Below are 15,012 nucleotides of genomic sequence, written 5' to 3'. Positions count from 1 at the left end.
TTCGGAGACCTCACGCTACACTAGCGCCTCTAGTGGCGAATTCATACGCGATAGCCCTCATTGAACTACCGCGAGACTCACTCATAAGAATCATACTTAGCAAGATTTCGATAAGCTGTCTTTTTTTTCGAATTGACATAATATTACTAGTCATCTGCAGCGATTGCGAAATAGCGTTCAGCAAAATCATTTTCACCACAAAACTAAAATGATCATGAAAACAATTCAAACACTCACTTAGCGCGTCCAAAAGCTCATCCACATTTTCCAACTTGACCTTCTTGTATTTCTTCTCGTAGAACGACATTTTGATTTAGTTGTTTCAATTAACTCTTATTCACTGCAATGGTCATAAAACTATCTAAATGGGTTAAGTATATATACTGTGTTTATCTAACTATTAATCGGGCAAATTATCAGGTAAGTTTTGAGGTGTTACTTCACTTTCTGTAAATTATTGGAACATCATTCAGTTATAATATTTCCATTATACCTAAGATTTTTTTTATTAGTCTGTGGTAATGTCCCCTTGGATTTCCAAGTCACCTATCTGCACTTACATATGTCTGGCCGAAAAAAGAAAACAAAACGAAAACTAAAAAGGAAAAATAACCCCCCGTTTCACCATCCATTGATTAAATTTATTTGACAGATAAATGTGATGCCGTCTCTGTTTGTTTTGTTCGAATAGACGGAGACGGCATCATATAAATCCGTCAAATAAAATTGAAAATAGCCTGAATGGCTTTGAGAAAAGTATGGTATTTATGTTTTACTAAAGAACGAAGATGGATGGAAGAACAAAACAAAATTACTTTATATTCATTCATAGCAATGTATTGAAATGGTAATTTTCAGTAAACCGTAGAAGTTTCTATGTGCTATTATTGGCAGAATAGGTATCCTAAATATATTAAATACTTCCCAAAGTTACTATTCCACACGGAGGAAGTCGCAGGCAAAAGCTAGTATCGCAATAAATTGTACATTCCATTGTCAAGATTGTCGCTGGTTGCTAGGAATAGTTATATAATGAGTATGAATAGTACATTACTGTAGAGGCCGGGAAGTAGGGGGTTGCCGGCCAAGCAGATATAGGATATAGGGATGCGAGGCCGGCAACCCCTGGTTCCGGCCGAGGCTTGTATAGTGCTTTTCTCAAACATTACATGAAATAAAATAAAAAACAAGAAATGAAGCTGGCGGAACGCTAGTCTGGTCGCCCTGTTGTGTGCGCGCGTGTCGCGCTGGCTGCTGGCGGGCGGCGGGGGGCGGCTGCGTCGGTAGTGCTGAGTGTGGGCGTGCGCCGTGTCGCAGAGCGCGCGTTGAAACAAAAGACGGTCGCATTGCCGGCCGGCCAGCGGCCTGTATGAAATCTCTTTGCAGGCCGCTAGAGTGACCGCGCGCAGGCTGCCGAGTCACAGCGCCTGCAGGGCGATACTTCTCAGCCTATTAAGTATTTGTACTTAACACAGCGTCAATATTTCATGTCATGTTTGAGAAAAATATTTAACAAGCTGCCTGACACAATAAAAGACCAAACCTTCATAAAATTTAAACCTTCATAAAATTTAAGCTCTGAAAAAGTGGTTGATCGTTAAATGCTTTAATATTGTTCAGGAGTTTTTAGACTACAAGTGAATGTATTCCCTAATTTCACATGCCATTTGTGGTAGATTTTATTGATTCTTGTGCTATTTTTAAGATCTTATTGTCAAAGCTTATTGTACCTAAAATCCTGTGAAATAAATGATTTTGAATTTTGAAAAAAGAGGTTTGAGCCCAGCAGTCGGACCTATATAGGCTGGGATGATGATGATTATGGTACCGTCGATGGAAGGAGATCAAAAATACAGTTTTCTAAATAGATGTACTGATAATTTAATTGAAATAATAACTCTATGAGTCGATACTTCTGATTCTATGAGAAATTATAACATTGCTTCAGACAGTTTCATAGTAAGTGGTGCATTTAAGGTCAACACCATCCTTATACGCGATCTGAAAAAAGAATGAGAGGATGGTTAAAATGGGAATAGAAACGGTTGCCGTATTGTCTAACGCCTGCGCATTCACGATCGCTTTCACCAACTCTTTCTACACTCATCTTCTACCGTGTTACAGAAAGAAGTGGTAAAAACGATTGTGATTCCAAGTGTTTTAGACAATGACGACTGTAATCTAAATTGGCGTAAGGGACAAAATAGCGAAAATGAGTTATGAATGCAGTTATATTCAGTTTTTTTTCTCTATCGAATGGTATAGGTTACGTCTAATTTGCTTTAAAAAACATGCCCCTTACGCCCATAAAAAATGGGTAAGTACTTGGACTCAGAATTTGGAATAAATATAATGTATCTACACTTTTTTTTTGAAACTTGATTTGCCACTTTATGTAACTCTTAATCTCATTCCAAGTTAAATTTGTAAGGAACTAACCAATACGCACAGGTACGATACACCATTTAAAAATATTTAAGAATACCAATCATCAACTCGCAATTTGATGTAACTGCCATTTTACGCCGTAAATGGTTGTTTTGGTTTATGAATGTACGTTACGCGGTTTTGTCCTTACAAAATTTTACACGTAAATGTACGATACACAATTTTGCGTCCAAAAATATAAAGTCTCCATTAAAAATATATAATTTTCTGTACGTTACGCGGTTTTGTTTTTTTAAAGTTACATAATAATAGTACCTAAGTAACTGATAATAATTAGCAGTGATTTGTTTCGAATATCGATCAACTCATATTCGTAAAGTTTACTCGATCAACGTTTCCCCTTTTTTTAATCGATTTATTTATTTATGTAAATGTAAATACTAAAAATATTTGACGTTAGTGTGGGTTAAATACTGCGATTTTATTTATTAATGTTCAAAGCCAAAGTTTGTATTATACTGTATTACTGTAGCACTGGGGACCATTTTTGAAAGCACACCACTCGAAAATGAATTGATTGTTGTTTTGTAGCCATTATAAACACAGATTTTAGAATTGTATTTCTGCATGTGCGATTGCCGCACTCCTGGTATGATAATCATAAAGTCCTTGACATCGACGACAGATGATTCAAACATAGTCTCAGTGGCCACTTATCTGGTGGCTGAACAATTTAAGGCTCTATACGGGCTATGCGGGAGCTTGTTCGTGTGCTTGGCGTCTATCTGCTAGGCGCCTCCGACACTTACTCCTTTATCTCTCGGATTCTTCCCATTTTTCGGGCTAGATTTTAATGCAGTCTTGTCTCTGTTGGTGCAGTCTTAAAAGCGAAGCGTTCACTGTTGCTCCAAGCATGATACGCCGGGGTAAACGCCATGGTTTCACACGATGCTCCCTCATGTCCCAACCATTGGCAAACGTCTCTCCTTCAACAGTGCTGTACTTAATATAGGACAGCTGTGCTATTCCAAGAACCCTGTCGTTTGTGACTACCTACATGATTCAAAATACCTGATACAATAAACCTGACTACGAAGCTCGAGGTCCCGGGTTCGATTCCCGTGTCGGGGCAGATATTTGTATGAAAAATACGAATGTTGGTTCTCGGGTCTTGGGTGTTTAATATGTATTTAAGTATGTTGGTTTTTAGTGCGTCCGTTAGATTATAAAAAACATCATTTTTGTTTAATTAGATAAAGAAAAAAAAGTTTTCTAACTGACGGATGAATTATTTATCGATACACACATATCATCAACCCTCTGTATAGGTAGAGTCATTCACGATGACGCGTGCCGTGGTTCTTATTACAATTTTGACAAAATCACGCGTCTTTGTGGATGGCACTAGGTATAACCTCGTAAGTCCTGACTTTTTTTATCATAAGTACATAGTTCTACAAACCCAGCCGAGAATTCTAAGTTTTGTGATTTTGGAAATTACATTTAAAGTTAATAATTCATTGAAAAATTTGTACTCCACTAAGTAAATTAGGCAGTTATAATTGTCACCAGAGTGTGGGTCGCTTTTTTTAGGCACGCCACTCTTAACGATATCATCCGCCGGACTCTCTCCAATGCCTCTGTGCCCACGACTTTGGAACCTTCGGGTCTCTCTGCCACCGACGGAAAGAGGCCCGATGGTTGTACTTTAGTGCCTTGGTGTCTGGGCCGCCGCGCTCCGTCTCACGTTAACGGTTCTGCACGGAAGCCTGGGTCCGCCTCAGAGCAGGCCCAAACTATTAAGTGTCGCAAATACGCATTTCTTTCGAACAACTACATATTTGCGGCACTTGCAATAGAAACTTTGGGCCCATGGTCGTCCGACACAAAAAAGTTTGTAAAAGAAGTGTCGGACAAGCTCTTCGGCGTCTCAGGCGACCATAGGGCTGGTACCTTCTTTGCCCAGCGCCTAAGTTCGGCGGTGCAGAGGGGCAATGCGGGCTCCGTCCTGGGGACGATGCCCCAAGTGGGCGATCTCCAGGGTATTTTTTATTTGTAATAATTACTTAGTTTTGTAAAATTTTGGTTTGTTTAGTTATTTTGATTTGTTGATAAATAAAGGCGTGTTATTCTTACAATTGATTTGTACTTTGTGAAGAACATAATGAGGACTTACTAAGGTAATGCGTTCAAAAACCGGAAATTATGTGAAATTGTTATTATTGCATAATACGAGTAGTAACATCGAAGCCGATTTTATTATTATATATAGGTAGTGCCACGAGAGTTGAAGTTAATGATTCTTGATTACACACACAGTTACAACATAACATGTCGGGTAATGACAGGATGATTTTGACATTTACTCATTCATTTCTCTTTTTGCGCAATCAGTTCTTTTTATAGCTGTGTGTGTAATCATTCATTTCAACTCTCGTGGCACTATTTTTATACCTACCTACAGTAATTTTATTTCATTTGATTTGATATACGTATATACATTGATTTGTCAAACAGTGTCAAACATATCTCAAAAACAAGCGATTTGATTGAACCTCAATTCTCATATCAGTCGAAATGTCAACTGCAATTTTGATAAATCTCCCACGTTACCTTGGTATCGAACGATATGAGAGTTGGAACTGCGTCTAGTTTTTCATTCGAGGCCCCGATTTTCAATGTCCAGGGGCTAATTTCAATGAACTTATAGCAGTGTTTCCCATTTGCCGGGTCGCAACCCAGTACCGGGCCATCGCCTTGTTTTAAAAATAATACCTACTATCGATCGACGCATCGTAAATATTCCAGGATCGGGAGACGAACTATCGGTAGGCTTCCAAGAAGATGGAGCGACGACCTGGTTAAGATCGCGGGATCGCGGTAGATGCGGAAAGCACAAGACCGGTTTGAGTGAAGAGCCGAGTGTTTGAGTCTTTCGGCTGACATGATGATGATGATTAAGTCGGTCACGAAGGGGCAGTGCGAAAATTACGGGGCCATGGCAGAACAATGTTTGGGAAACACGTTACTGCTCTATAGGTATATATTATTTGGCCATCGTATTTTTGTCGGAAAAGTTCGTATTTACGAGTATCTTGCTTTCTCAATTGACTTACTGAGGTTTACAGAAGCTAAATGAGAAAGCATGATAAATACAAACTTATCCGACAAAATACGAAGACAATAGCAGATTGATAACCAAGGGTGGAAAGTGACCCATTTCAGCCGAGATATTTCTGGCCAATAGTTCGAGGGGAAATGGGTAATTTCACCCGAGTTAGACACTCTACTTTTCATTTCATCTGTGAGGAAAGTAAAATACTACAAAAATGAGAATAATAATAATTTAATTTACTTATATCCAACCTCCAACGGTACCTTTTCGACTGGCCACTTGCCACGGCTGACTATAAAAAAAACGAGTTGGTCACGACCAAGGAGCTCATTATACAAAACTGGAGGTTGAACGCCGAACTAAGAAGATTGACCTTTATTACTTGTTTATATATTCCATGTGTTTCTTTCACATTTCACGAATAACCTAACTAAAGAAAGAGATGGAATATGTTCGTGATGTAATAAAGATCAATTTTCTTGTTTCAAACGGATGTTCGGCGTTCAACCTCCAGTGTTGTATATAAGCTCCTTGGTCACAACGTGCATCTAGATGGCCATGCCGAAACGTGAAATAAAGTGTCATTGACGTAACTCAATTATCTTCGACTCCGTGGCTAACCGAAAATTTTAAAAAAATACTTTCCACCCTAGAGATGAAAACGCAATTTTCCACCCGGCTATCTATCTACCCATGAAAATTAAACTTTCCGAACAGAAGAGATGAAAAATTAATTAGATCTGTATACTTCTGTGCTTACATGCCCATGATTGGTGCCGTCACCCTATCTCAGTTTTAAAGTTGGGACGTCCTGGGTGGTCGTGGTCACTCCATCAAGTGCTCCACTTATTGCTTGCCACAATATCTCATAAAAAAGTACTTACTTGCTTCATGGTATTTCCTTCAAACACTCTGTCCATATGCAGTTTCCTTCCATCATCGAAGGTTACCCGCGACTCTATGGTATCACCTTTCACTTCAAAATGAACTTTTGCGGTTTTACCATCTGGAGTTTTGAAGTCTACATCACCTCCTGGTACGATCTTCTGGTTGAATGATTCTTTACCATCGTTGGAGACTACGAACTGGATAGTACCATCATCGTTTTTGTTGAAAATCGATATGCTGTTCATGTTCTTGACCAATAATCGAATTGATTCTGGGACGTCTGCAATTTAAGTAGGAAGGACAATTTGACAGTTTCTTAAATATATTTTTCAGTGTTTTCATTGCGATTTCTTACAGAAAAAAAAGGCCAAAAGCGTGTCGGACACGCCCAAAATAGGGTTGCATAGCAATAACGAAAAATTTAAGTCAAATTATCTAAGGATTTTATACGAAATCTTCCTAGTTTAGGTATATTTTATACCTTAGGCTGAAGAGTAAAACTACTAATAATTCTCAAGCAAATTTAGCCGTAATAGTTTGCTTTGAAAGTTTGATATACTTACTACCATCCTGAATTTTTTCAAATTTTTCCACCCACCAGTTTAGATTTCAGGGGGGGGTGTTTTCTCATCCAACCTTATAGTATTGTGTTGGATAGGTATTTTAAAACCATTAAGGGTTTGCTAAGACGATTTTTCGATTCATTGATTTTTTTGCGAAATATTCAACTTTAAAGTTCAAATTTTCATTGAAATCGAGCGCCCCCCCCCCTCTAAAATCTAAACCGATGGGTGGAAAAATTTGATAAAATTCAGAATGGTAGTAAATATATCAAATTTACAAGGAAAAATGTAGTGGCTAATATTGCTTGAGAATTATTAGTAGTTTAAGAGTAAATAGCAGCCTAAGGTATAAAATACCTAAACTTGGAAGATTCAGTACACTACACAATACGAAATCCTTAGAAAAATATTATCAGATTTTTTCGTAATGGCTACGGAACCCTATCCTGGGCGTGTACGACACGCTCTTGGCCGGTTTTTTTATATGTACAGCCATCCGCGTCAAAAAGCAAAACACTCACTCATTTTTTCCATGAACTCCTCCACATTTTCCATCCTGACCTTCTTAAATTTCTTTCCGTAGAACGACATTTTGTTTCGATTCAGAGCCAATCAATGCAATGGTTATCAAAACATGTTATTGGGTAATTTATAATATGCTTTTATCTTAAAATAATCGAACATATCTGACAGATAAGTCCGTAAAGTTAATCACAGATTGCCCTAGCAATCTGTGATTGACTTTACGTGCCTACTCTTAACTATAATTACATTAGAACGTATTAAAATATGTCCACTAACTTTTTCCCGCGGTTTGGCACGTGTTGTTGTGGCTGTTGAATTGAACTTCCGGGATTTTACAAAATTACCGTGATTGATAACTGATAATTCTCAAGAATAACAGGGTTGTCTTCATTTACGTTGCACTTACCAAGAACACGCCACAATATGTCGTATCTAATATAAGTTGCTGCAGTTGAGATTCAAAGAATTTTACATATGTATTTTTTTAAATAAAGGGAATACCGGATAACTCGCGTCTTAAATCGAACTTAGCTCGACATGTTTCGGGCTTCTTCCTGGCTGCTGTAACACGCGCACTGAAAAAAAGGATAGCTGAACTGGTAAGGCTACTTGACGTTTAGCCAAAATTTACTAATTAGGAACCAAAATATTGCTAATATTGCAAAACTGATTTTGTAAGACATCACCTAACTTCTAGCTACTAGTAGGCCTTAGTTTTGTAGCCACTCAAGTTAATGTTAAAAGCAACAATTTTTGTGTTACTCGCGTTGGTCCTAGGAATACGATAGGGTTACGAATTTGCCCGAAACAAGTCGAGCTAAACTCGATTTAAGACGTGAGTTATCCGGTACAATATTATTTAATATAGAGGGAATACCGGTATAAAAAGCAGCCTAAATGCTATTCCCAAGATCTACAGATCTTCACAATTCACAAGATCTACATCTAGAGGTACATTTATACATAGACCATCAGATATTTATGTACGCTTTAATGTGTCAGATATTAGTGCTTGTGACTGTACCAGGCAATTCAATGATGTGTGTGAGGTTCCCGATTCGCATCAAGCCTAAGTGTACAGCCCTTAAGCCCCTAAAACCCTCTCAATTTGGAGGAGGCCTATGCCAGCAGTTAGGTGAGCAATCTGCATTTAAATCGAGTTTAGCTCGACACGAAGACGAAGGGCTACGGATTAGCCCGAAACATGTCGAGCTAAACTCGATTTAAGACGTAAGTTATCCGGGTCATTATATTTAATATGAGTGAGTCTCACGGTAGTTTCATGTTCAAAATAATAATATCTATTACAAAAATACCCAAAAAAATAATGAAATGCATTATTTTACCTAAGACGTTTATTCACTTGAGCCACAGGTGAGGGCTAATAGATAAACCAACGATAAAATGAGTTTTGTGAACGCAGGTTTCTAATTCCTCCATCTCCGTTTAGCCAACCAACTTCTAGGCGGGGGGAGTGTCTTCACCCTTATGTTATTAGTGTTCCATTGGCCCGCACCAAGCAGTTAGCTTCATTTTTCATAAAGCGAACTGCTAAGGAATGGAATTCGCTCCCGTCGTCTGTATTCCGGATAAATACAATCTAGGGCTCTTCAAGGCTAGAACGCCGAGAATAGGGCTGTTACTGAACTTTTGAGATACACTTTTGCCTCATCTGCACTTAACATCAGGTGAGATAGGGGTAAAACACAGTCAATTTTTATGTAATAACAAAATAGTAGATTATTGTCGTGGCCTGGAAGTAGGCAATTGCTGGCTGAGTATGAGTATTAAACGGACGAGCTGCGAGGTAATTATTTGAGGTGTAAGATAAATGTTACAGAAATAAAACACACATTTGATGTGGTCTGTTTTATTTTGAACATAAGGATATGTACCGATAAGATGCTTTATATTATAAGAGATCGATAAAAGTTTATTTGGTTAAAAAAAGCAAAAATCCAATTTTAACGGTAACGAAAATGAGCATCGAGACCACGAAAAAGAACATTTTGTTTATTTTAAAATCTTATAATTTTACTATTTGAATGAAATCCGATCATAATGAGAAAACGAATAAGCATTATTTAATTAATCAGGTATCAACAGAAATAGACAATCGATCTCTATATAAAAAAAAATTATAACTTGACCACGAAAATGACGACTTCAAATTGTCATTTTTGTAACCTTTTAAATACTATCTAGAAATTACTTAATTAAAGTAAGATTAATAACTTCAACTCACAAACCAAAACAGTTTTCAATACCTTCCCCCCGTGCAGGTCTACGGTAAACCAGAACGAAATTATGTTACAACAAAATGCTCCTCTAAATGACGAAGTTTTCTTTTAATATTTAGATAATATACATTTCACACGTACATTCAGGGCAAAATAATTCTTGAACTCTCGCCAGTTAACAAAATGGCGACGCACTGGTCATAATTCCTATAACCACATCTGGAGCAAATGTTGTTGACGGTCAACCATTCTTCGTTTAAATCAATTAAATCAATAACGGCATAAACGATTACACTGTAAAAAGCAAAAATTCTACAAAAAGTGTTCTGTATTTTTCTACTTGTAGGGAAAATCATCTTTTTCGTGGTCTTTAATCAGTTTCGTGGCCCATAGGACCACGAAAATGATGACCACGAAATTGAAAAGCTCTTACTTTCGCGGCTCTGCAGTAAATATCCTATAGATTTGAAGCAAATGAAATCAATATTGAATAACTTAACTGCAAATGACACAGCACCAGTAAAACATTATATTATTTACCCAATACTTACCAAGTCGCAACCGTAACGAAAATGACGCTCGATCTTTGACGCAAATCAAACTGAACCTTTATTACATTAATTATAGATAAATAATTATGACTTGCGATAAACATTATACGTTAATATTGACGCAGTCTTATTTTCAAAGTTGCTTATAGTTAAAAAAGGATTTACAGGAGCTTTGACCTCTTTTTTTGTTTAAAATATACTTAATAAGTTTGGCCACGAAAATGATGGTGTATTTTGGAACAAACGGGAAATGTAGAAAAAATAGTCTTATCAATGTCCTAATTTTTTTATGTTTGCATGCACGGTATATCATACTATGAACATTCAATCCATGTTTTAAACAGGAAGTTTTTCTATACCTTGTATTTTTTAACAATACTACAAAGTAATCAGGGATAATCCGAACCTGACCACGTAACTGACTTTTGTGCAGAAAATTAAGTTATTGTGGAAAAAAAGATAAAATAGAATAAAATGTATTTACCACAGTTTCAGTGATAATATCCTAAGCAACTTAAAAACAATAAACGATATATTTCTAATTTTATAACTGAAAATTTGAGTCTGAACACTATTGAACCTCTCGAAATAATAACCCGCGAGTCCGTTTAACTAATACGAAGTCAGCAATTGCTATTCCAGCCGAGGCTAATATAAAGCTTTTCTCAAAAATGGTGAATAATTCTGAAATAGAATAACTTTTTTCTCAAAATCCTACTAATATTATAAATGTGAAAGTTTGTGAGTGAGTGAGTGATGAGTGAGTATGTTTGTTACTTTTTCACGCTGAAACGGCTGGACGGATTTGGATGAAATTTGGCGAAAAGTTACTTTATAACCTGGATTAAACATAGGATACTTTTTATCCCGGTATTTCCCACGGGATAGGGATAAAATCTCGAAATAACAACCTCTGGGCTAGTGTCATGAAATTTGATATGTAGGTAGTTGGACGTTTCGAATAACAGATAGGTGACTTTTTGACCCGATATTCCCACGGGATAACTAGGATAAAATCTTGAACTAACAACCGCAGGGCTTAGAGTCATGAATTTAGTATGTAGGTAGCTGGACCTCTGGAATAACACATAGGCTACTTTTTATCCCGATATTCCCACGGGATAGGGATAAAATCTTGAAATAATAATCGCTGGGCTTAGAGTCATGAAATTAGTATGTAGGTAGCTAGACGTCTGGAATAATACATAGCGACTTTTTGACCCGATATTCCCACGGGATACCTAGGGATAAAATCTCGAAGTAACAACCTCTGGGTTAGAGTCATGAAATTTGATATGTAGGAAGCTGGATGTCTAGAAAAACACACAGACGACTTTTTGACCCGATATTACACGGTACCTAGGAATAAAATGTCGAAATAACAACCGCTAGGCTTAGAGGCATGAAATTTGGATGTAGGTAGCCGTATGTCTGGAATAACACATAAGTACGCTACTTTTATCCCGATATTCCCACGGTATAGTTTTGTAACTAAGGGACCCCATACATTCCTGTGTTTTATTATTATTATTTCGTATTTTTTTCTTTAATTGTATACAATACAATATAATAACTTTTTATTGCACACCAATACAGTAAACAGTACAGAAAACACAATATATACATAGAGATTTTCTAAGGTAAGCAATAGGCGGCTTATCGCTTCAGAGCGATCTCTTCCAGGCAACCTTTACAATGGACAGAAATAAGGAATACATTTTAGCAGGTGGTGCAATTACAGTAGATTAAAAGCTGTATCAAGAATACATAAAACTAACACATACAATACACATACACAACAAATCTAAACAGATAGATAGGTAGATAGATACCATAACAACACATATAAAGCTAACTATAACATTCATGACAGGTGTAGTTTTTAAGTATTTTATTTGTAATTATTTTATTTTGAAAAAATGACTTTCTGCAGAGTTTCTTGCGGCGCATTCTTCTTGGCAATGATGGTCTTTCCGAAAGCGCTGGTAGTATAAAAATGACGTGTAAAAGTGCCCATTGCGGCCTATTTACTGAGTAAATGATTTGAATTTGTTTTTTGCATTAGAATTTGGATAGGGGAAAATTTTGAAACTTCAGCACTGGGTTTAGAGTCTTGAATTTTGTACAGTTATTCACAAACAACCTCAATGAAGACCACGATATAAATATTGGAAATTTCCAGGGGAATTTTGTAAAATCCCGAAAATTTCAATTGCAGCTACCACACCGAATAGTTTACGCGTGCGAAGCCGCGGGTAAAAGCTAGTATATTATAAAAATTTAATTTTATTCCAATATTTTTCTATGCCTTCCCGCCTTTTTTCATTAAAAATAAACTGCAGGTGTATTTTTCCACCGAAACACCACAAGCTATTTTGAGACCCAATAGAAAAAGTCCGGAGTTCCAACAAAATATCCGATACCGGCCATTAGACTTGGCTGTATACGGCTTGTGCCAACATTACCATGGCCTTTTTAACTTTAAAAAAAATGTGACTGATTCATTATTGTCGTGTATAGGCGAGCTAATTCATTATTGTCGAGCTAGCGCGCCTGCAATCTTTTTTAACTTTTTAATTTTCGCTGACCATAAACTATGCACTTCACCTTCTGATATGTAATAGTACATTATGATACAAGTGTGCTATGTTGGTCATTACACTCGAGTCGGTTTTAAGCCTGAGCCGAAGGCGAAGGCTTAATGGAGACGAAAAGTGTAATGACCAATGCTCACGTGTTTCATACGACGTTTTTCAACACACTTGCGAGGAAAAGTAAATAAAAGTTCACATTTATTTAAAAACTTTAATTATTGAAACAGTTATTAAAAGTACAATTATTGAAATGATATGCTACCGCCTTATGAGGCATTTGTACTGTATGTTTAATTGTATTATTAATATTTCATTGCTTTGTTCTTGGGTATTTGTTAAATGTGTGATAATGCAACATTCTGAAAGGAGGTAGAAGAACATTGCGTTTCATCATTAGCAAACGTATGAAATCCCAAATCATCATTGGCATATGAGGTGGAAGGACGCGGTTCAGGGCAGAACTTCTTGGATTGTGGCTCCAAATGGATTGCTTGTGTTATTTTGCACTTATGTCGGCTTTATTTTGGATGGAGTCCTCAATATATGACTCGCGACATTATTTAGATCGCCATCCCCATGGCGTTTTAAAGTCAATATATCGGCTCCTGAATTAGCCAGCAATGTAGCTGAAGTCCGCCTAAAACTGTGTCCGGTGTAAGCGTCAGCCTGTGGTAAGCCTAAAAACTTGCAATTTCTCTAGCATCGATCCAAATTTGTTCACTCGATAGGCTGACTCGTGCATTGCCGTTTTGAAAATTTTGGAAGAACCGGTCAGATTTTCCTTTTGTTGAACGTAAACTTTCATATTTTTTCACTATTTCATAAAATGGTCCGTGAATAGTAAATGACCGAGGAATTTTATTTTTAGTGTTCGGAATTTTGACAAGTAGCATCTCTCCGTGATTCTCTATATCTTTTGTCGTAATGTGTTTAATTCCTGACGCCTACAGGCACCAGTAATTCCGAATATTAATGCGACCTGAAAATAAATAAAATCATAATTAAGTTATAATAATCGTACTTAGTTCCTATTATATCAACACTCACAATACCGCCTACAAATATTATAATAATGAATACAAAACTAAATAGTGGAACTGACCTTGTCGCTAGATATTGATTATCCGGTGCTTCTTTAATGAACTTCTCCACTTCATTAGGTGTTAAAACCTTGGATTTTCGACTGTAAAAGCCGTCTGAACGTCTTTTCAAGAATGCAGTTAGATTGGTGTACGCTTTGATGTCAATGCATTTTTTATTCTGCACGGTACTCTTCAACATAGAAATATACACCAAAGCGAACTAGTTTATACCTCTTCGCCAGTTCACTAAAGTAAGCCATGAACACGTTTTCTGAGAAAGAGCTTGCATTTTTGCTATTTTTCAATTGAATGAAATTTGCGTAGCTTGCATGTATTTATCTTTTGATTTTGAGGGCAAAGACTATCACTCGCATTTTGCGCTTCAACTATGATATCTGGCGGCGTACACTCGATAAGTAATTCTTCGTTATCTAAATTCGACATTTTACAAAACAACACTAACGAAATGCAATACTGTGAATAAACTTAACAAACAGAAACCCATTTAAAAGATGGCGGCCGTAATTTTTTTTTTCGCGCGCTCAGCGCTGCATGCGCGCGCAAGTCTGAGATAAGGGCACCGGCAAAGTAGCTAATCAGCCACATATTTATAAATTTTGAAATTGGTATTTATAGTTAAAAATACACCGTCAAATTATAAATACCAACAAGCTAACAAGCAGTTTCATGAAATTCTTTAATTATTTATCACATTTTGAATTGAATTTTATATTTACGCAATAACTACTTAGCTGTTTTCGAAACATTAATACTTCTTGCTAATATTTAAAAAGATATGTAATGAAAAGGCACTAGTGCGATAATGTAATGTAAAAGGCACGGCATGGGTAATATTCTGCATTATCAGTGTAAATACGCTTGTAATAAGACCTACTTTACGAGCAAGTGTGTTTTGAAAAGAATATGTTAACTTTTACGGTCCATTTTTTGAGAAAATTGCTTTTTACTTCGATTGCGAGGAAAATAAACAGCAAGAGTACAAATAAATATTCATTTAATCGCCTTATTACTTATATTGAAAATCGCCGAAATTTTTATTTTAATC

General features: G+C 36.7%; 1 protein-coding gene across 1 annotated transcript; it reads right to left on the bottom strand.

The window, feature by feature from the left end:
- Nucleotides 1-1,865: 1,865 nt before the first annotated feature.
- On the bottom strand, nt 1,866-7,585 carry LOC141431108 (uncharacterized). Its single transcript, XM_074092114.1, has 3 exons — nt 7,476-7,585; nt 6,388-6,671; nt 1,866-2,001 (listed from the first exon to the last, which is right to left on the bottom strand). Exons 1-3 carry the CDS (start codon nt 7,543-7,545, stop codon nt 1,945-1,947), a joined length of 411 nt encoding a protein of 136 aa, XP_073948215.1. The 5' UTR covers nt 7,546-7,585; the 3' UTR covers nt 1,866-1,944.
- Between the last annotated feature and the right edge of the window lie 7,427 nt (nt 7,586-15,012).

Source organism: Choristoneura fumiferana, chromosome 9, assembly GCF_025370935.1.
Source record: "Choristoneura fumiferana chromosome 9, NRCan_CFum_1, whole genome shotgun sequence".
NCBI classification, from domain to species: domain Eukaryota; kingdom Metazoa; phylum Arthropoda; class Insecta; order Lepidoptera; family Tortricidae; genus Choristoneura; species Choristoneura fumiferana.
This window is presented reverse-complemented; position numbering and strand designations above follow the sequence as displayed.

Bases quoted from the DNA above. Each gene is read 5' to 3' on its own strand.
- LOC141431108 (XM_074092114.1), bottom strand. From the start codon at position 7,545: ATGTCGTTCTACGGAAAGAAATTTAAGAAGGTCAGGATGGAAAATGTG. The intron at 6,672-7,475 runs GTGAGTGTTTTG...CTTAAATTGCAG, and splicing joins GGAGTTCATGGAAAAAATGA to ACGTCCCAGAATCAATTCGA. The intron at 2,002-6,387 runs GTAAGTACTTTT...TTCTTTTTTCAG, and splicing joins AAGGAAATACCATGAAGCAA to ATCGCGTATAAGGATGGTGT.